Source organism: Atta colombica, unplaced genomic scaffold (assembly GCF_001594045.1).
Source record: "Atta colombica isolate Treedump-2 unplaced genomic scaffold, Acol1.0 scaffold198, whole genome shotgun sequence".
Lineage (NCBI taxonomy): Eukaryota > Metazoa > Arthropoda > Insecta > Hymenoptera > Formicidae > Atta > Atta colombica.
This window is the reverse complement of record NW_017259291.1, coordinates 2,810,240-2,832,523: the sequence shown is the minus strand read 5'-3', so window position 1 is coordinate 2,832,523 and position 22,284 is coordinate 2,810,240. Positions and strand designations below refer to the sequence as shown.

The 22,284-nt window shown below is 32.4% G+C and overlaps 2 protein-coding genes across 2 annotated transcripts in view; one reads left to right on the top strand and one right to left on the bottom strand.

Moving 5' to 3' along the window:
- Positions 1 to 4,432: 4,432 nt before the first annotated feature.
- LOC108687018 overlaps positions 4,433 to 22,284 on the bottom strand; it is a 40,447-nt gene continuing 22,595 nt past the window's right edge. Inside the window, exon 3 of the mRNA XM_018192597.1 lies at positions 4,433 to 5,045. The gene's annotated coding sequence lies outside the window, so the exon portion shown is untranslated. The remainder of the gene's footprint in view (positions 5,046 to 22,284) is intronic.
- LOC108687019 (chymotrypsin-2-like) lies at positions 8,296 to 11,878 on the top strand (the record flags this gene model as incomplete). Its single annotated transcript, XM_018192598.1, has 4 exons — positions 8,296 to 8,445; positions 8,532 to 8,873; positions 11,308 to 11,534; positions 11,714 to 11,878. Coding segments are annotated over exons 1-4 (867 nt in total), but the record flags the coding sequence as incomplete, so codon positions are not given.

Below are 22,284 nucleotides of genomic sequence, written 5' to 3'. Positions count from 1 at the left end.
TTAGTCGGACAAAAACGAGCGAGAGAGAAAGAGTGAGAGAGAGAGAGAGAGAGAAAGAGAGAGAGAGAGAGAGAGAGAGAGAAAATGCGTTAGATAGAGAGCGAAGTGTCTTAGAACTAATGGAATTCCTCTGCGCGAATGCACGGAACGCGCTAAATACAAGCAGCCACCTCCGAACGAGAAGTCTTCAATACCATTTGCATATTGCTTTATTGTTACACGAACATTATAACGAACATTATTACATTAAAAAAAAAAAGAAAGGAATATTACAGGTACAGCGGTACGCATACGATTAAAGCGTGAGTTCCACGACGCGACGATGACGATTGCGCGGGCAGGTTTCTGATTAAATTTCTTCACCAAGATTTTGTCATTTCGCACTTGGGATTTTTTTAGGGACGCGATTCCAGCATCTCAATTCTCTCTCGTGAAATCATTTTTTACGTTGATACGATTGCGCATACAAATTTCGACACGAGTCAGAGAAAGAGAGAGAAAGAAACGCGATAAAATTGCCATTTATCACTCAGTTAAGTGATTAACAAATTTTTCAGGCCAATGAGATATATTTTATTTCCTTTTTTAACAAAGATAAAAATATCATTTCTCGCTTATCATTCTAGAGCAAAGAGTCAAGAATTATCAGCGATTATATATTAAATCTAATTTGTGCTAATTACGTTCGATTCAAAAGACTCTTCCGCGCGATTAGAACGTCCTGGAACACACATACATACTTTAGATACTATACGCGTTACGTTTTTGTATTTACGAAGAAAAATCTACGAGATGGGAGACGGACTTATTTTTCCCTCTTTTCTACTACTTTGTATATTACCAAATAATCGTTAATTAGAGAAGTTATTATAACTAGCGTTTCGTTATTTTAATCAACAAGATTTTATTAAGAATATAACGACGATGAATGAATCGCTTAACCGTCGTTATCGTAACGATGCGGCCTGATTTACGCATTTCTGTTGTTGCTTTATGTGGTAAAGTTAAACTCTATTTAATTCGCGTACATTTATCAACGAGTGGGAGATCGATGTTTATGATCAATTCTTCCTCTGCCTTATTTTTCTTCGCCTGTAAGAGAATCTTAGCATTCATTTGCGTAAATAATATTTTTCGTAGCTTGGAAAGTCTGCCAGGATTTATTCGACTGATTAGAGACACGCGAAAACTACACATGGTACAAGACAAATTTAATAAACGTGATCTCTCGCGGACAATTTTCCTTTTTAAGATCTGTGAATCAAGTGGCATCGTTCCTGAATATCTCTCTCATTATACAATAAAGTATAATAAACCTCGCAAATCTGTCGACGTTGGAAAGCAATCGATTGGTTCCTTAGAAGCCAGAGAGCCAAGAGATTGCGCCAAGAGAAGTACAAATCATAAAAAAAAGAGAGAATGGAAAAGAGAAAAAGATGGTAACTGCGAAAAAATCAATCATTCGAAGATGAGATAATGTGACCAATATCGAAAGAGGTGTAACATTTGACTTTACTTTCATCGCTTTTCATTCATTACCTTTGATTATATTATTGCTTGTAACATTCATTCGAGATACCTTGAATACAAAAAAAAGTAATAAACCATGTTATCCGCTTGTTTCGTCCCTTGTATGAAACCCTACCTGTGATATATTAATAAAGCAAGCTAAATTTCGAGCGATTTTTATGCGATAGTATATTTGATGATGATTTATTTTATTTACGTTTTTTTAACAATTTATTTCAAAAAAATTATTACAAGTTTTTCCTTTTGAATTTCCTCGCAAACAACATTTCTGTTCAAAGTTCAAAGTATACAAATTGATAACAAAAGAATTTATATGTTTAAAAATATTGATATATTGATTAATATTGATATATTGATAAATTAATATATATAATATAAATTATTATAAATCGTAAATTAACAAAAAATTCTGGGAGCTCTATAAAGAAGAGATATGTGGAGAGGAGCCTTTATTTTTTTGTAGAGAAAAAATTATGACCACAATGCAATGAATTATTTCATTTGTAATTTTTATTGAAACACTCTTTAGGGTACACAAGCTCTATCCTAGATAAGCATTAAAGTAAGTATAAAAAAATGAACAACTGCTTATAAAATCACAAAGTGTGGATGTCTGCCCTTCTTACAATCATTAAACGTACTTTAACATGCATACACGAAGGCACAACGATCCTCGACCCTTACGCGCTGAGTATTTCGCCGCGAGAACGATGTTGAAGTGATATCGCTGAGCCGATCGTGTAATTGTAGCACAGATCTGCTCGTTTTAGTTGCACTCAAGAGCAGCTAAAACGGCCAGGTCTTGCGTTATTCGAAGATGATCGCTCGCATGGAGATCCATTGACATCCAATGCCCCAAAGGAACTAGAAAAATAATTCTAGCAGCGCAAACGATGTGTGACATCGCTATTACAAGCTTCCTCGCTATAGATTCTTTCGGCGCTCGTCGTCATGGCAAAATTATACACTCTCCGAGAACATCAACATACGAAATAAGCGTATTCGCTCGGTACACGCTTATAACACACAGAGTTCTGTCGTAAAGGGGACCGAGTGCCTTCTATACAAATTCATTACGCAATATAATATTCATGATAATAAAATCTATACTTCGTATTATAAATCTAAAAACTTATTGTACACTCGTAATATAGCTAATTCATTGTAACGAATGTATCCTGATTATTCTCATTCAGCTCATAATTCTCTCTTTGAAGAAGGCCACTTGTTTCCAAATTTTCTCTCTTACGACAGTTTAATTATCCTTGTAACTGAATTCTATATTCTGATAAATGAAAAATATTCGTCGGTATTCTTGGATAAACAATTTAATTATCGAGACGAGCATAATTAGACGAGCATAATTAAAATATCTCAAATAATTGTCGCAATTACTGTGTATCTTCCGCTATTGAACGGAGAATGACATTGTAAGGTCAACCAGTACAACGGTTATCCTTATACTCATTTATAACAAGGCGCACTTATATTCTATTGTTTGCTTAACGTGTATTAAATAATCACAAAAATGAGACCAAGGTCTAAACGCGTCCTTTGGTCGGGACCATCAACCGAGAGGTGGTCTCGCACCTGACTTTCGATGAGAGTTTATCGTCCATGCAATCGCAGACGATATTCGTCGATGGCTTCTCTAACATTGGGATAGAAATAATTTCAATATATTTTTTATCTAATATTATTTTACTCGCGAAAATTGATTTGCAAAATAGAAGTCTTCATTAAAAAATTCGTACAAAATGTACGAAACAAAAAATTAAACGGCAGAATTTTACAGATTTTCCAATATAAGTTAAATTGTTCAATTCTAATCTCATTTAATTGATATTTTTCTCTCCTATTGCAGATTGCCATCAGATTTTATTGTCAAGGCGACATACAATATGTAATAAAATTTATTAATCTGATCGTAATATTGAAGTGCCGATGTACAGATTACGAGTTCAGTTTATTCTCTTGAAGTTAGACATACGATCACAAGTGCAGGTAGGTATTATAATATTTTCATAACTTCTACCAATTTTTCGACGATCGGCGCTAAATGACGTCGATTCGCCATTCAGTTCGATGCGAAAGTGAAACGGTAGCGATAACTGTGATAAAGACACTTCGATAATGAAAATATGAAGTAACTTACGTTTAAAACATACCTTAACAGTAAAATAGAGTATAAAGTATGACTTAAGTACAACCATAAAAACTTGGTCATTATTATGGCATTCGTATCCTTAATTACGCGGCTCGCCAGACCGCATCCCCTCGAACGGCGCGTGTCTCTTTATAAAAAGAATCTACTACTCGTGTACGAGACGATGTCGTTACGCATACGCAAATCGTATTAGACAATGCGCGATTATATACGGCATGTAGATTCGATTCTCTTCGCGACTTTCCGGTTTCCATCTTCAATTGAATGGCAAAATATCGTGTAATTCCCCGACAAATGAAGATTTCTTTATTTTTTATATCTACATCTATGCATTGAAAATTGAAAAATATTAACTGCATTGTGTTATGAAAAAAATATTGCACGTTAATATTACTATAATATATTACATTATAATATCTGTAGTTAATTCATCAAATATTTGATTTATATTTTGCTTTAAAATTTATTTCATTTAGGATATAATTTTTTCTTATATATCTGATTATTGAGAAAGAAAATCACTTCGTCAGAAAAATAATAAATAAATACTATCAACATTATTCCGTCTCTAACTAAAAAATTAAAGAAATCCTCCCCCTTTTTATACATAATGAAACAAAGACAGAGCAAATGATATGCAAAACAATATTTGACGATATATTTTCGTTTTCGTCGTAAGAAAAATTTCAATCATAATTAATTTTCAATTTTCTAAGTAGGAAAAATATTTGCGCAGCCATTTTATATACTTGAAAGATTTATGAACAAATCTGTTTTATATGGAATAGATTAAGTGTATTATACCTACATACCGGAAGATCATTGTTACTTGGGATCTTACAAAGTATCAGCTTCCACTACATTGCTTCGTCGCGTTTCGATACTGATCTTGATACTCTTTATAACACGGCGTCGCCTTTCTCTACAAGAGCATTCTGATAATTCACTTCTCTTTTCGTGACCTGAACATATCCTCTTCCGCTGCGTCGCTATTTTTGATTATTCCACTTATCGTTAATCGACAATCACAGGAAGTACGCAGCGTTGATCAGGCTTTTGGGTCTTTTATGTGTGTCGTGTTTGTGTATACGTATGTTTATGTGTGTATGTATGTATGTATAGAGGGTGTACACATGCATTTGTATGTCGGACAAGTTTGAATGGCTTTCGCAGCTGCGATATATTAATGCTGAAAGAATGACGGAATCGCTGACAGAAATATATCCCGTCCTTCTATTCTTCTCCCTTGAGCTCCTGTTGCGAATTTTGATTAGTTGAATGACGCCGGTGATATACGGCTCTTCATCTGAACCGCTCTTTGCCTTCTTCAGCCCTTCGTCGGTCGAATCTGTAAGCAGAATTAAAATCACATTTTATATAAAATATAAATTAATATAAATATTAGAGAATTAATGCAAAATATAGACAACAAAGCTAAGTCCATAATCCTGAATATCAGAAGTTGTATAATTTATTTCTTCTTTAAATGCATCATGTAATAATTTCGTCAGTATTTTTCAAAGACACTTATGGAATGTAAATAATAAAATAACAGCCTATTTCGTGTTAATAATTTAATGTTCATAATTTTATGTCTTTTAGATATTTATATGCAAGACATAGTGATAAAATTGATAATTATTGAAAATTCCATATACTTTACAAACTGCATCTTTTTCAATATCGCTAATAAACAATTACCGGTAGTAATAAAACACAATATATACGCGGAACTTGATTGAATAAATGTAATTATATTTCGTTATTTACGATGTCGTTAATTAAAAGTGTCGCGCGTCGACAATAATTTAAGATATTTATTTAAATCTCGTTCAGAATATATCAGGGAAAATATTTAGATAGAAATGAGAATTTGCACACCTCAAAAATTACTTTTTAATTAAAAATTGATTGGAATTGCTTAATTAAAAATTGATTGACTTAAAAAAAAAGAAACACTTGTTTAAAACAGTTATATGATATAAAAAAGTATTAAGAACACATTTTTATGTACCGCAATAATTGTTTCACTTCTAAAGAGTTTTAGGTGATTTATTCAAAATATGGCTAAATTAATCAAATTATTAAGATACGAAATTTCATTTCGAATATTTTTCTTGATATTTAGAGTAGCAGAAATTTTTATGGGATTCAAGTTATAATTATAATGATCTCATAACAATCTCAAATTTCAAGTAAAGATCAAACATCTATTAATGCACTTTTATGCAAAAAGTTGTTCTTTATATATATATATTCCAAAGCAATATATCAATTTTTTTATAATCAAAGCAATCATAACTTAATTCCGTACTGTTTATCCATACTTGTTATCCAGGATTATTCATTGACTAAATATATAATAATTAAACGGTTCTGGGAAAATGCACTGACAAAGGGAACATCAGGTAACGCGGTCGGGGATTTTTAAGCATTTTTTTATTTTAGACTTTTTGAGCGAAAAAAAAAACGATATATAGCGATATCCAGCCATTTCAACCATTGGCCCATAGTTTCGAAGAAATCGATTTTTTAAAATAATTATTGTAGTAATTTGAAACGTACTGTATAAATGAAAATATCAGTATCCTTATAAATTTCATTTTAATTCAATGTTATTAGTTTTAATTATTTTTTGATTGTAATGAAATTTCATGAAATTATATATTAATATTATAGATAATAATTAAATACTCATTTATGGAATATTTATTATTATTATCGTTATCGTCGTCGTTGTTCATATGAACGCATAAATAACATTGTAATAAAAATTGTTGTACAGTTATGATGAAATTAGAAATTGAAAATTATGATTAGGAATAAATAAGTATGTGTTTGTAATCTTCTTTTGATTAACATCAATCGATTTATTAATAATAATAGAAAATTAATCGTGTTTTGTAGACGTACATGTGGAATATTACACAAATATAAAAAATCTGTGCAACAAAAGTTTAATATAATACGCGATCTGGATGTAAATATTGCTATACGCTTTTTAATAATCCATTTGTTCTTTCGATGCAGTTCTTAATTTGTGTTTGTGTATACAAACTTTCTGAAGTATTTGATGCTGCATCTCTATTTAGTGTCAATAAATAAGACAGTAACGGATATCCGGAGTCTCCTATTAGATAAGTTGCTTCATTATCTTGTATTGCAGGAAAATCTTTACGAGTATATTATACTCATAGTCTAAATCATGGCGTCGTGAACACTATCGGGACAACGAGAATCTACAGCAATTTTTCCGTTCACGTTGCAAATCTAACATAACCATCAATAACAATAACAATGTTAATAAATTAATATATAGGCTGTGTTCTGATGTACACTGTACTGGAAATATATAATTTATCATATATTATAAATATTTAATACTGACACTGTATATTATAAGCAACCATCATATATTGAAAAAAAGATGTTTAATTATAACAGTTGACAGTTTATACTGTAGAAATTTTTTCGATTCATAAAAACATTTGATGGATATTCAAACTGCCTGAGACTTAGTGAAATTATTATATATTGATATGCGTGCAATCAATGCAGCCTATAATTCCTAGTGCCATGTTTTGCAAAAAATCCCTGTTTTGTTATAACTATTTCTTCAAAATTTTGAAGAAATAATGTCGCGCGCTTGCGATGTTTGACGATGGACTGGGCGAATTTGATTACTTTATAAGTTAATAACTATTGCAATAATTGTAAAATGCTAGAGGACTTTTCCTCTCAGTCCATTCTGTCTGAAAAGCATTCTGTGCGAAAGATTCATCACTAATTTCCAAACATCCTGTATATATAAAAAATATGTAATCCTTTATATATATATATATATATAATTAAAATGGTACACCTTGTAAATGTAAATTAATTTTCTCCGAAATCATCGATGATACAAAAAATATTGTTTCAGATGAAAGTGGAACGGTTTCGAAGAAAATTTTGAGTACTCATATAGTTGGGCACTTTGGAATACTCATTGGTTTAGGCATTTCGGCAAATCCAAAGAATTCCTATCCGATAATGTCTTAGAATTCACTTTGAACGAATTTAAGATATTCTGTGACAGGTTACACATTTACACACATTTACCTGAGTTTATCATTCTCAGAGCCAGCTGTTCCATTTTCAGATAAACTGTGTAATTTATCTATTGGATAAACAAGAGTAAAAAAGTGACAGCATAAAAGAGTAAGAGAGTAAGACAATGAGTTGAAGTTTACCAAAAGGTGGAATAACCTCAGTCGGATAAAAACGGAAGATTTAGACGTGTAAGTATGTCCTACGGATTTCCTAGCATGCTAGAAGTATTCAAATTTTCCAGCAAAGCAGAAACAGAACATCTTATCGAGTCTTATAAAAGGGAAATTCTTGGACTGCAGCGACAGTTCCTCGAGTTCGTTACAAGTAGTTACACAAAATCTTAGTACAGTTATAAGTTCGAAACTAATATAAGTTTATATAAGTTATACAAGTTATTGTACACAAATTACAAATAAATTTTTCTTTCTTTTTTTTTTTTTGGAATAATATCTCTTAAATCTTAAATTTTAAGAATCTTAAAGTTTTGTCAGAATAACGTTCTCAAATTACGAAATAATCCATCATGAATTTGAAACATATAAAAATATTTTTGCATTTTCTGATTTCATTAACAATGTGTCAATATATTCAAACTCAGTCTCATGCATGCACACATACACCTGACTATAATTTCGTAAAAGACTTAAGTAATTATGGTAAGTATTTAGTAGTACATATATTGTATTCAGACACAATATTCAAACACAATATTTAAGTAATTTTTCCTAAACGATAAATCTAGGAGATCAAATAACTAAAATAGCGGGCGGACAATACGCAAGACTCGGAGATTTTCCGTACATGGTAGTAGTGCATCAAATCATAGGTAACGGAAACGCCATACAATGCGGAGGCACGATTTTATCAAAAAGATGGGTTCTCACAGCCGCTCATTGTGCGGAAAAATACCCACGAAGATTTTTAATAGTTTTCGGTATCGTTAACAAGTATGGGATAAGCTACGATACTTATCAAGGTCCCGGTAGGTCCATGATTGCGACTCAAGCGTTTATACATCCACATTACAGTCAGGGCTTGAATGACATTGCTTTAATTCGTATGCCGCATGATATTCCGTTCTCCAGTAAGTATATTTAAATTAACCCTTATCGTACAAGGTCGAGTCACTAGTGACTGAGCGATTCCTATTCGTGCAAGTTTCTTTGAGTCTTTCGATAATTATAAATTATACTACATTTTTATTATTTTCCAAAATGAAGTTTCAATATTTATTTTAGAAAGTTGAAAGCTATTGATGAATTTTTAGAAATTTTTTGAATCATTCTGAGGCATGTTCGTATTCTCACTTGGGGCTTCCCGGATGTCATATCATCCTTGTTATTGAATGTTAAATATAAGAATGACATCCGAGGAGCACCCAGATGAGAATCAGAACACGTCTCTGAATAGGTGAAAAAACGGATGGATCTAATGATCCATGTTTGGATTATGGATGGACAAGGCATCAAATTGTACCTTGTATTGTAAGAGTTAATATTTCTCTTCTTTTCTTCTTTTGCAATTATTTATACATCCGTGTTATTTAATTATTCTATACGGAAAAACGCGAAAACAATTTATTTACAAATAGTCTTATAAATACAGAAACTTGATAATCACACAAAAATCGTATTGTATATTTATATATACTTAGTTTCTTTTATAATCTTTACATTCTGAAAAATATGACAAATCATTAAATAATTTAAGGGAGAACCTGATTTAGAATGCTGATAAGTAATAAGCTGTTTTTTTTTGCAAATTTTTTATGAACAAATTATGAAGTCGATCTTTTTAAAACTTTAGGAATGATTTGTTGTATATTTGAAGAAAACAAAATAATTTTTAAATAAATAATGACTATAATAAAAAGTTATTTATCAATATCGTGCTTTACCACTGGAATGTAAATTGACGTGCAATTTGAAGTTTGTAATTCTTGCCTGAAATTCTTGTCTAGAAAATTCAAAAATTTTTTTATGTATGAGATATGTTATCCTCGATGAACTAAAAAAAATAAGAGAAAAGTATCAAATTGTAAGAATTGTAGAATCTTGAAGAAAAAGTAATGATTTTGAACAAAAAAAATTTCAATTTATTTGAGAAATAATTGTTTATACTTCTATAATTTTTTTATAATTTTTTAATAAACGTTTTTATCTAGGATGGTTGACAATTATGTAATTAAAAAAACTTTACAAGAAATTGATTGGTTGAATAGTTTTTGAGTATCTTGCCAATTTTGGAAAAGTGATTTCGAGAAAAACGTGTTCAAAATTTTCGATATCGAAAAGTAATGCTTTTTTACAACTTATTGCTAATTCGTTATTCCATGCCCATACAACAAACTTTCCGCTTTCTCATTTTGTCTCTTGTTTTGTCGCATTAGTTATAGTCTATGAGCTGTACGAGTCTCTTTCATGTTGCTTAATCTGCGCCTCGTAATTTGCTGCTCATCGTAATTGTCGGCGAATATTTTACAATGTTGGCCTATATTTATTCCCAAAAATTGCATTATTTTTAAAATGCCAGAATAGCCTTCATTGAAGGTATATGCGGAAACGAAGGCAACCATTTCGATAATTTTTGCGCAAGAATAAGTGTTTTGAAACGAGAAATGCCAAATAGTGGAATTAAAACTTTTGTTTGAGTTTTGCGTGTGCCCTTTTTGAAAATAAACATCTACTAAGCATGATTGGTAAGAAACATGTTTCAAATGTGCAGTTTTAAACAGTTCAAAACATGTTTAATTAATGTTTTTAATATGTTTTTTTATAGTACTGTTTAAAGCATATTTGAAGCATTAAAAACATATTCAAGAAGAAATAAAATATGTTTTATTCTTAAAAAAAAAAACATTAGCCTTTACCAACCCTGCTGCTAAGGTCAATAATATTGTTAGAGACCAAAAAACAGAGCAAATTCACACCCATGTATATTTGCGCGTATTTATTCCTCAGGCTGTAACTATGAAAGTATTTCGAATTTCGGTTTAAAACTTTACGATTATATTATATTTATTTTTTGAGAGTAATATTATTAAAAATCTTTATTTTATACTGCATATGAGAGAACACAATTAATACTAGAAATTAAAATGCCTATAAGCCGGTCAAAGCTGGATCTTCATTGCTTAAATAATTCAATCTTGAATTACTACTATATATACCATATGTGCATTTGTATATATACTATATTGTAGTTTTTCGAACTGCGCGTTGAATTTTTCCGGACTATAAACGCAATTAAATTACTCCAGTAATCGTGAATTAAATTGACAAGCAATTTTAATAATTTGATACTACAATCAGACATCATATTATAAAGATGTTAATATATTGAAAAACTGTTAATAAATTTATTTCTTTATATAATATTATAGTAATATTATTGATTAAAGCAAAAAAAAAATCAAAATTTTTGATCCTTTAAACCAGGTTCTCCTCTTAAAAAATATAATGAATATTAATATGTCGTAGACATTAAAAAATAGTTAAATTCACATTTCTCTATTTTAGAAACTGTTCAACCGATAAACCTTGCTTATGAAAACTCAGAAAATTTTGACGATAAATCTGCTTTTGCGATCGGTTGGGGAAAATATCACACAAATAGCGGAGTTTCGACAAGACTTCAGTACGCCGCATTGCCGATTATTAAAAATACTGTATGTAGGCAATTTTGGTACCAAGTCACTGAGAAAGAGGTTTGCACGGCACCAGGATTAGGACGAAACGCTTGTCAGGTAAAATAATTAAAAATAGTAAAATAATACTAAATAATAAAATAAATCCCTATAAATATCTATGAGTGAAATACTCTAATAAGTAATATGAATCTCAAATTATTTTTAGCTAGTTTTAATAAATGAATATTGACCATATCTTTTTTCGTATATTTAATATTTGATATTTTACTTTTTAGGGCGACAGCGGTGGTCCACTCGTTGTAGTGGAAAATGGCATGGATATTCAAATCGGTATTGTAAGTTACGGAGACGCATATTGTCCTAGCAATATGCCCGGCGTTTTCACGAGGGTTTCGTCGTACATAAGCTGGATTTACGGAATTATAATGAAATTTGATACAGACTATATTTTTTGATTTTTTTTAATGTTGATATATTTAAATACATATGACAAATAATATTAAAAAGATTTACGTACATATATAAAATGTCCGTAAAAATACATAATATTAAATTTAAAATGTCATGATCAAATTGAAGAATTTAAATACAAAGATTGGTATTAAAAAGTTTTTATATATGTGAAGTAATGAATAAACTTAATACAGAAATTTTGTTATATACTCGATTTAAATACATTTTATATATATTACTTAAAAAATTATTACTTAAATTACATTTAATGCATTTAATGCATATATATTTTCTTTATGTAAAACATAAAGTTCTTTATAAAACATCGTAAAAATGTATTTATAAAGATATATATATATATATATACTTAATTTTATATATTATAAATATACATATAAACATATTTTTTTGCATTTAACAAAAAGTAAAGTATCTCATTGTGAGTGTATTACACGGGAATTTGGCTTAGCACAGCAATTACATGCTTCCCGATAAAATTAGCGGCCTAATTGGGAAAGTATAGCGTAATCGCTCACTGTTAAACAACTAGCGAGGGTATTCTACGTTTAGACCTCGACCGGATACCCCGACGCGTACCAATAATTTGACGTAATTTAATAAACGCGACCTGCTCTCTCGTCTGCGCGCGCGGGGTCGTGCGACTGTTATTACCGACAGTTTGATCGTATCTCAGTAGTGCGTAATGATGATGCACCTAGTCACTGGCATATAGTAGCGGCCCGATCATCGGTCATGCAAATTGGCGCTACGGAGTACAGTGGATCTCCTTACCCGATTTCTCCTTAATGCATCCCATCATATACCGGTTTAGAAAACAGTATATCGATATTAAGCTCACGATCGTTATATGTATATTCATTCGTAATTCATTGCACTCATTAAGTTATTTCTTCGATTTCCCCGATGTTAAATCCATAATGTCTGCAGATTGAAAGAATCGAGGTCGAAACGAAACTCTGTAGTATGATTGAGCATTTAATACATGTAGATTGAATTTGTCCTAGAGATTGTTTGCAATGTTGCTTAACGGAGCAACACAATAATTTTTAATAAAAGTCCAAGTTCAAAATTGATAATCCATAATTTTTAAAAATATTATTAATGGTAATATTAAAAATTAATGCAGAAAAAATTTTATATTAAAAAGAAATCTTTACATCCAAGCAACTTTTATTAATAAATTTTATTCTAAAATTTGTTTCTTTTTCTTTCCATCTGTTGATTGTTTCATTTGTTGATTGTTCCATCGTTGTAGGTTATTATGTAATTTTAAGTTAGTATTATAATACGCAAACTAGAATCATTTGAAATGTTGCTCAATAACGTAGGAATTTTTTAAATAATTATCATTAATAATTATCACAATGATGATAATTACAAGAAATTTATATAAAAAAAAAAACTTTAAAGTCCAAATAATCTTCAATCCTGAAATTTGGAAATTCTTTGTCATTTCATTGTTTGTTACGTTCAATAAGTTATTTATCCTATTTTCTAAAGTAAGTCAATGTTATGATATGCGACTCGAGTATCATTATAAATATTCAGAACTTCTTTTTTCAGCGTATAAAATGAAATCATAAATTCTTCCAAAATATTCCAACATTTGAAACCGCAAGATATAATAATCATGATCTCCTTTAAAGGCAAATGGGCAATATTGCGTGGATAAAAAAATAATCTTTCAGTTAGTAGGTTAATGTCCTTGGGGCTCAACGGACCCACACAAATGAACGTTATTAAACAGTGGGACGATGAAATCGGCACACTTTTTCATTATGGAATGAGTTTCGTTCAATGCCCAAGTATTTAAAGTTACTGCCTTAAACTCTTGGAACTTAATAATCAGTCTGAAGACTCGTAGGTAATTCTTCGAATGCGGAAGAGATCGGTGATGCTTGCGGCGTGTTGAAAAAATGAAAAAATCGGAATATGTAATTCAAAAAATATGTAATAGTTTCTGGAATTGTAAAAATTGGAAATAAGAATATTAGAAATTAATATCTTTCCACATTAAATTTAATCGAATTAATAAAATCTTCTATCTTTAATTTTACATTGCCAAATAAAAATTTGACTGTATGAATATTTCTATAAATTGTAATAATATTCGCAAAGTTTAATGCCGACAGTAGAAATTTATATCACATTCAGACATTTCTTAGGAACTGTCATATTATAAAATCAAATTATCTATTTTGAATTCTCTTTTCTTAAAATGAATAATTTACAAGTCGCAAGAGGATAACTCAGCGAAGGTACTGGACAAAAATACCAGACAACTTCGGCGTCAGAAAAAGCACGACGAAAGGTACACGTGTTTCGAGGCTGACTTTCGTCTCGGGCAGCAATTAAGCATGTCGATAAATCCGACGCGCGCGCGAGCGAGTGAAAACCGAGCAAAAGAGTCCGCCCCGTCGTGCAATGAGGGAGCGAGCGTTGTTTATCACTCTCCTCGCCACGTTGCAATTACGCTCGTCGCTGTAAAAGATTTCGCGCATACGCGTGATCATAAAAAGCGGGGGAGTTTTCGCCAAGGTCCGCCTTGTAGCGGTCAATGGTGGTGGCCATCGATTTAATTCGATTTAATTTATAATTGGTCCCAGAACTCGTTTGAGCGATCGAACCCTTTGTTTATTCTCAGTGCGACTTGCAGTGCGGACCCGCAGACGGCATTTCGCGAATTTTTCTCAACGAAGCGACGAGCATGCGTCGTCCGCGATATCTATGTTCGGAATCGATTTAAGTAGAGATTCTGTAAGAGATATATGAGACTTGCATTACCAGTACAACGAAAAGGATAATTACTGTTTTTAAGTTTATTTTTACATTCGAAGGTTTGCATATATTTTATGAATGTGTGGAATCTGTACACATAGAGAAAAATGAATAATCTTACAAGCCTAGTAAAAATATTTTAGCTGTTTTTGCCGAATTTATGACATATTTTATTTGCCTGAAAGTAAAAAATATTAAAGATATCAAGATAAAAAGTACATTACAATTAATAATAATAATGATAAATTATTAATAACAAATCCATTCAAATGATTATCTTACAGTGAAGTAAATCAAACTATTCTCAAGACTGTAAGTACGAATAATTTTTCAAGATTTTATTATACACTTTTATTTTTTACCACGCGGTAAAGTAAATCTCGCGTCATGTCTTAGTGCCGAGACACTACCGTGTCTTCAGATTTTTTTTGTTAGTGTTAAGACAAAAATAATAATATAAAATAAATTTTATTGAGATGTATCGAGATGATTATAGATTAAGAAACAGTAAAAATTTGCAGTAGCATAAAATTTATTTTACAAAAAAATATCTTCCAATATACTATGCTATGATCGCTCATTTACTAGAAAAGTAAAATAAACTTTGCATAATGGACTCCTGTCTCTATCAGCCAATTTCATAAAATTTATCAAAATTCTAGCGCACATTACTTTACATTTTTCATGCAATATATTTTCATTTACGAAATATGACTGTACATATGACCTTTGATTCCTTGAACTATTTTAATTACTAAAGAACATTTCCTCATTTTATATCAAAGCTTTAGTGATAGTATAATAAATGGTTTCTTCTTATTTTATGTATTAAAATAATGGTTACATAAAATACCCAACGTAATAGCGTTAAAATAGCTTAGCGTTTTAAAGATTAAACGCTTTACCAGCTTCAGATAATTCCTGGAAGATTTCGACTGTTGCATGTCTCACGTGAATCCAATTATATTTTTCCAGAATGACAATGATTAATTACGCTGAAACGTCTCTCACAGAAGATTATAAAGGTCATCCAGTGAAAGCGCACGATAATTAATATTGATCGATTACGGGATGTATTTCGATAACGATTAACCCTACGTGTTAAAATCCTCGTCGCGCAATTGGGATCACGATGATGCAAGCGAAACGTGCAACTCCATCGATATCGTGGCTGATAGAATTTTCATTCACCAATTTCCGAAAACAAATTTCATGGAGATAAATTATTAAACAAAAAAAAATTTCAATCTTCTTATATATTTTCTCTCGTCTTGATATTTTTCCAAGACTGGCAATTTTTACTCTTTTTATTTTTTCAAAAAGATTCTTAAAAGAATAAAAAGAAGATTCTTTAATTTCATTAATTCAACAATTCCCTTTCTCTTCCTCTCTAAATTTGAATCAGTGGATAATCACTGATGCCACTGGTAATCAGTGAATTAAATGTGAGATCCCTAACCTAGCTAATCTTTATTATGTGAAAGTCAATGAATGAATATGACATTGGAAGATTGAAATTAACATGAAAATATCAGTATTTTAGTTATATAATGCTCAAACATTCTTCTTTTTTAATTGAACTTCACTGATTATCAATGCCAAGTATGGCTACTGGGTAATCACTGATTCAGATTTAGAAAGTAATCAAGACTGCACACTTTTAAAATTTTGATTATATTCCCAGGAAATGAATATTCTTAAACTTCAAGAAGTCGTCATCCATCTTTGGTTGAGAGTACGGGAAGCAAGCTCTTCGCATGAAATTGTCGTAGAAGATTCAAGCCGGGCATGTAATCCCCGTTGCGGATATGTCGTCTATTTGCACCACAACGTTGCGGCGAAGGTCGCAGTTAATTGACCGACGGCGGTTATGCGCTCGCGGCTGGCACACACGGCCGCAGCAGACGGGAAAGTCAACGACTGCAATAATTGCAGCCTACCATTTCCGTTTCGAACGAAAGCTCTCCGAGGAGGAGCGTGCATTTCGCCACGCTCGACTTACGAGCGAGCGCGTCGAGAGCTTGGAAACCCAGTGAACTCGTTGTGCACGATTCGAGTTCAATCGCGTTCTGCGAGAGATCGTGCGATGGGAATGCTTGAAAAACGAATTCCGAATCTAATTTTAGAGAATAGAAAAATAAAAGATGCGGATAACATGTAGTTAAAAGTTAAAACGCTACCGGATAACATGTAGTTAAAACGCTACTTTCACTACTATGTTTTTTCGAAAGCTAAATCCCACGAATAGAGTAACGCAAATGTTTTTAGATACATACAAAAGTATTTGTTTTAATCAGAAACAAACTTTTAAAAGATAATTTCATTCCGATTAACATATCCAATTAACACAGCAATTTTTGATAAGATTCCTTCGCGAGTGCGGTAAGCATAGGAAAAAAATAATGAATATTAGGCTAAGAAATAAAGAACATTTTTACGTTCTCTTCTTTTCAGAATCTACACAGAAAAGTTTTTGATATTTGTAATTATGTATTTGAAGCTATTATTATTATAGTGTTAGTAATTATAATTATATTTATACTTCTACATTTCAAGAAAAATATATAGTTGTCCTAAAAAAAATATGATCATTTTCAGATACAATATACCATATATTCTTTTTGGTATATAAAACTATTAATATTATTATTATTACTAATTTTATAATAAAAAAATATTTTACCATGCAATCATAACCGCAAATAACAAATGTTTTTCTGTCAGAGTATATATAATATGATTGATACTACATGTATTGATACAAAACAATACATTATCCTATATAAGAAGAAAAAGATAAAGAGACGAACGTTTTCGAGTCTACGTCTGACGACCGCCCTGTCGTCCATCGGAAAAGGATTTACCGTTTGCCGGGAGGATAATCGCGGCAGGGAACGAAGCACGTTAGAGATAATGTGCTTGTGTTGCGCGAGGCCACGGCAAAAACGTGGAAAAATCCGTTATGGATAAGAAGCGGGCTCAACAAGCCTAGATTAATATGAGGAAGAAGCGTGTTCCTGTCTCAGGCGTCGAACGTCAGCGAAAGGCTCGAGCGTGCCATCGTCGGATACGGTTTGTATCTGACGAGTTTTAGCGAGACGCGAGTCGGCAATCTCCTGCGAGGCTATGAGTTTAAAATCCTGACCGACGGGCTACCAATTTTATCCGAACACTTCTGTCGGAAGCTGTTCATGCTTGAATCGCCCGTAGCCGATAGAAGCTCGTTGTTATGCGTGAAATATAGACAAGGAGCAAGGCTCGACAGGCATAAATTGAAATTGCTAGGTTCCGGAAAGATCAATTTTCTACTGTGCGCTTCACTTGAATTCCATAAATTGGTATACCTTAAAAGAATTTTAACAAGAAATAATTAGAATAAGCGAACTTTTATCTTTAACATATATGATTTTGAGTCATACATGTCCTGTGCACATTTCTTTTTTTTTTTTTTTGAAATATTAGGAGCATCAAGCATAATTAGTTAGATTATAATAGTTATACTGTGAGAGAGATGTTTTGGTACGTATTATTTATTTTATTGATATGTGATTAACAAAATTTTATTTATTTCTTCATTAAAATTAATTGTGTAGCGATCGCGTCGTTACAGATATCTTTACAAAATTTGTCGGTACAATACAACGACACATACAGTCACACTCAACGTTCACACGAAACGGCTGTTCACACGGATAATCGGTCGTAAACACGAGTCAATAGTCTTCTAAACGCATAAATATCTTTTGCAGTCTCGTCTGTTCTTATTACGAGAGTAAATAGAGGCTTATTAAATTGTAACATATATGTAATCGGTGCTCTGATTCCTGTAAGTAATGTTAATTCGTAATAATTTATCATTTAAATAGTTACTCGCAGCGAATAACAGAATTGTTTAAATTTTTAAATAAGGTTATACTAAATAAATATTTAGCATTAGTCAAAATTTCGAGAGTTGCGAACAACCAAAGCGAGGATGTGAGATCGAGAAGTTGACTAAGAGATACGAACGAAATAAGATGTGCTCCGTTTTGAAATTGTAATCTCTTGTTATAATAAACTCGATATATAGCCAATTTTGACGCTCCGATTTTTATTCTTCGATCAACACAATTATTAAGATTCCTAAAATTGTATCTATTTAAAATTTCATTAGAATAATTTTAGAGTAGTACAATACGTATCAAACACTTCTTTCAGTGTATACATAATTAAGTATACATAATTTTCTTTAAAAAAATACACAACCTTACGAATACTTTCTAAAAATGTCAAAATATATGTAAGAATCATTTAATAATTTTTGTGTGCTTGTAAATGTGACGTAAATCAATCTATTCTAAATGGAACACGAATGATTTATTATGTATAGACTCGGAAAATCATCATTACTAAGTAATATATTGAATAAAATTAGTAACACACACGTATTCATCGCACGTATACAACTGATGTGAAGTCAATGCAGCAATTATATGTAATAAATTTATAATACATGTTAACATATCATTTGTTTACATGGAATGAATATTAGCTATGTGTGAATATTCTCGGATCGCTTCGCTAAAAATCGTTGGTAAAAAAATCGTTTTGGAAGACAGTTCTCTTTATTAAAAAAAAAAGAAATGACTTTACAAAGAAATCTGTTTAAAACAGTCTCTTTTAGTTAGAAAAATCAACTTTTCAAAATAGATCGGTTTATAAAATCGTTAGTATCGTTTGAAAAGATCAATCTCTTTTCTAGAAATCAGAACATCCCTATAATAAATATATGTATTAAATAGTCAACATAAAAGTATGTTTGCGATTTTAAAGCACGATATGCAATTATTATTATCTCTATACTTACGTGTTGTGCGTAAGTATCTCGCGGAAATGTAGTCGGCAAAGAAACATATTTCCGCAGCTCAGTGCGCGTGAAAAACGCCAGAGAAAGTAGCCTAGAGCTTCCCGATCGCGAAGCTAGAAACGGCTGGTCGATTATCGATCGCGGCGTATCATTAATTGTTTGCAACGTAGAACAATACCCCAGTGTCTTATCATTCGGCCTTATCGGACGTTCAGACGTTTAATCGATGGTTTTGATCGATCGGTATTTTCCGTGGCGGCGGAGCGATTCGCGAATGCGCGCGCGCGCACTCGCGAACCGCCAATTAATCGATCGACCGATTAACCACTCTCGAGCTTTCGTATCGCGGCTTCGGGATTATTCTGACTGCTATCCGATATCCGATTGTACTGTTCCCGAATCGTTTCGATCCATCGCTCATCGTGCTGTTGCCAGGCTAATCGCCGCTCGGTGGACTCCGGCTATAGCGTTCGTTTCTGTCCTACGGGTTTTGCTGCGCGCTGCGAGAGGAGAGAAACTAAACCGCTCTTTTCGTCATTACATCGTCGAACGAGCCGCTGCACTAACGTCGCATCGCGGATATCGTATGAGGGCGCGATTACATTTATTGGACGCAGCGTGATGTTCATCAGCATCGAAAGAACTGAAGGATGGATAGTATTCTTGCGAAGAAGCAATCGGCGAATTTTGATGAACACGTTCATTATCCTTTGTATTTTTAACAATTAAGTCAATAATGTATAGTCATAAGATAATTGTACTCTTACATTGAAAGAGAAGATTGGCTGCTGCAACAAATTAGATAGGAAGATGTGGCATAGTATCTTTAATTGGCTGCAGTAGCCAATTTTTGGTTGCAGCAGCCAATTTTTGGTTGCGTTCATCTATCCGCAATGTCAATATAGAATTTTGATAGACTAATGCAATCAAAAATTGGATGCTGCAATCAATTAAAAATGCTACGCCATATTTAGCCAATCTTTTCTTTTAGTGTAGTACTCAAGATGGCCGCTTTATTGTTTGTAATTAAGCAATATTAAATTTTAATATCAAATTATGTTATTAATTATATTATATTACAATTTGAGTTGTTTTTAATCATTTCTATAGGTCGCCTTACTCAATATGTCGTTAATTTAATTAAAATGAAATTAAATAATTTATCTTAAGTAAATGTATTAAATTTGACTCAAATTTGGTTTATTATTTACTAAGTGTGTATGTTAATATAGACGTTGTTTAGTTAGAAATTACAAAAATAAATTGATTTACATTTTAATACAAAAGTTAAAAATAACAAAATATATTATTTAACTTAAGGAATTGTGTTGTAATTGCTTCTTTTACATCTAACAGTGTAGATAATTAATCTTTATTGCATCTATGTAAATATATAAAAAAATGTCGCATTAATTTTCAATTAATATTTAGAAAAGTTTCCTATTTTAAATCTATCAGTTTTCAATGTTGGATTCAGTAAAATTTGCAACAGATAGATTTGGATACCTTAGTTATTTTTGTGTCCGTTTTCTTTAATAAAATCACACATACAAATGATAATCTCCGAACAAATAAGTGCGTATGTTAGACATTTTTATCGAATCGCTCTTACTCTGTAACTTCCGTTGGTTCGCTGTTTGTTCTCTATTTTAACGATCTCATTAGCGTCGAAGAACCAAGAGAAGAGAAGAGAGCAATGTCGGGCAATTGCCCATATGAGTCTTCACTAATATAGCTTTTAAAGTACACATGTAACGCATACTTTCGTTGTTTGCGTATACGGTACGGTGGTAAAAAACGTTCGAAACGACACCGCAAGGTACATAGAGAAAATAACAGTATTTCCACTGTAATCACAACGTTTCCCCCTTTGTCAAACGTTATAGAGTCATTTCGAAACTTCGTAACAAATCATAATTACATGCGAGACGCTCCATTACGATTTTTGTCGCGCCGCACCGAGGCAATACACCACCCGTAATAGTGTTTGCCTGCACTCAGGCATTACGCGGCCGGACAAAAATCGTTATTGCAGCGACGGTTAATTGCTACGACGAGTGTGCAGAAAGTAACGATCGCTGGACCGGTATCGCGATTACTTGGCTGCGAGGTACTTCTCTCTTTTTCCAAGCTTCTCTCTCTCTTTCCCTCCCTTTCTTGACGCATATAAAGTTTGCTCAGCGAGTGAGCTATACGACAGAGTTATTCATAGAGCTGCGGATAAAAGATCTTCGGGCTTGAAATCGCCGTTTAATCAGTACACCCGCACGGAAATAAATAACACGGGCGCCACATATCTCTCGTGAGGCCTTGATGCGACGCAGGTCTCATCGTTGCATCGCGCCGTCGAGAACGCAATACGCGCGCGAGCGAGCAAGCGATGTGCAAGGCACGCTTACGTCTCAAGGAAGATGGACGGATGCGGCGCGGATCGTTTTCCCAGGCGTGCACTCCCGTTATCGTTATCCTCTCTCACGTTCGGACAGATCGTGGAACGCCGATCACAGGTTAGATCGCCGATGCAAAATATCGCGAGTCGCCCGTCGAGAGAGTCAATTGTGCTCACCGAGCTCCGCCGTCTCAGAGTTAAATGCTAAAGCACGGACTCGTTCGATTCGCAGAGGATAATAAGTACTGGTGATGCTAAAATCATTGCGTTAGCAATTTAGCAGCATTACATTATGCCTCTATTATTCGTAGACTGTATTTTAATTCGCTATTGAACGTATTATATACGATGGAGAGAAA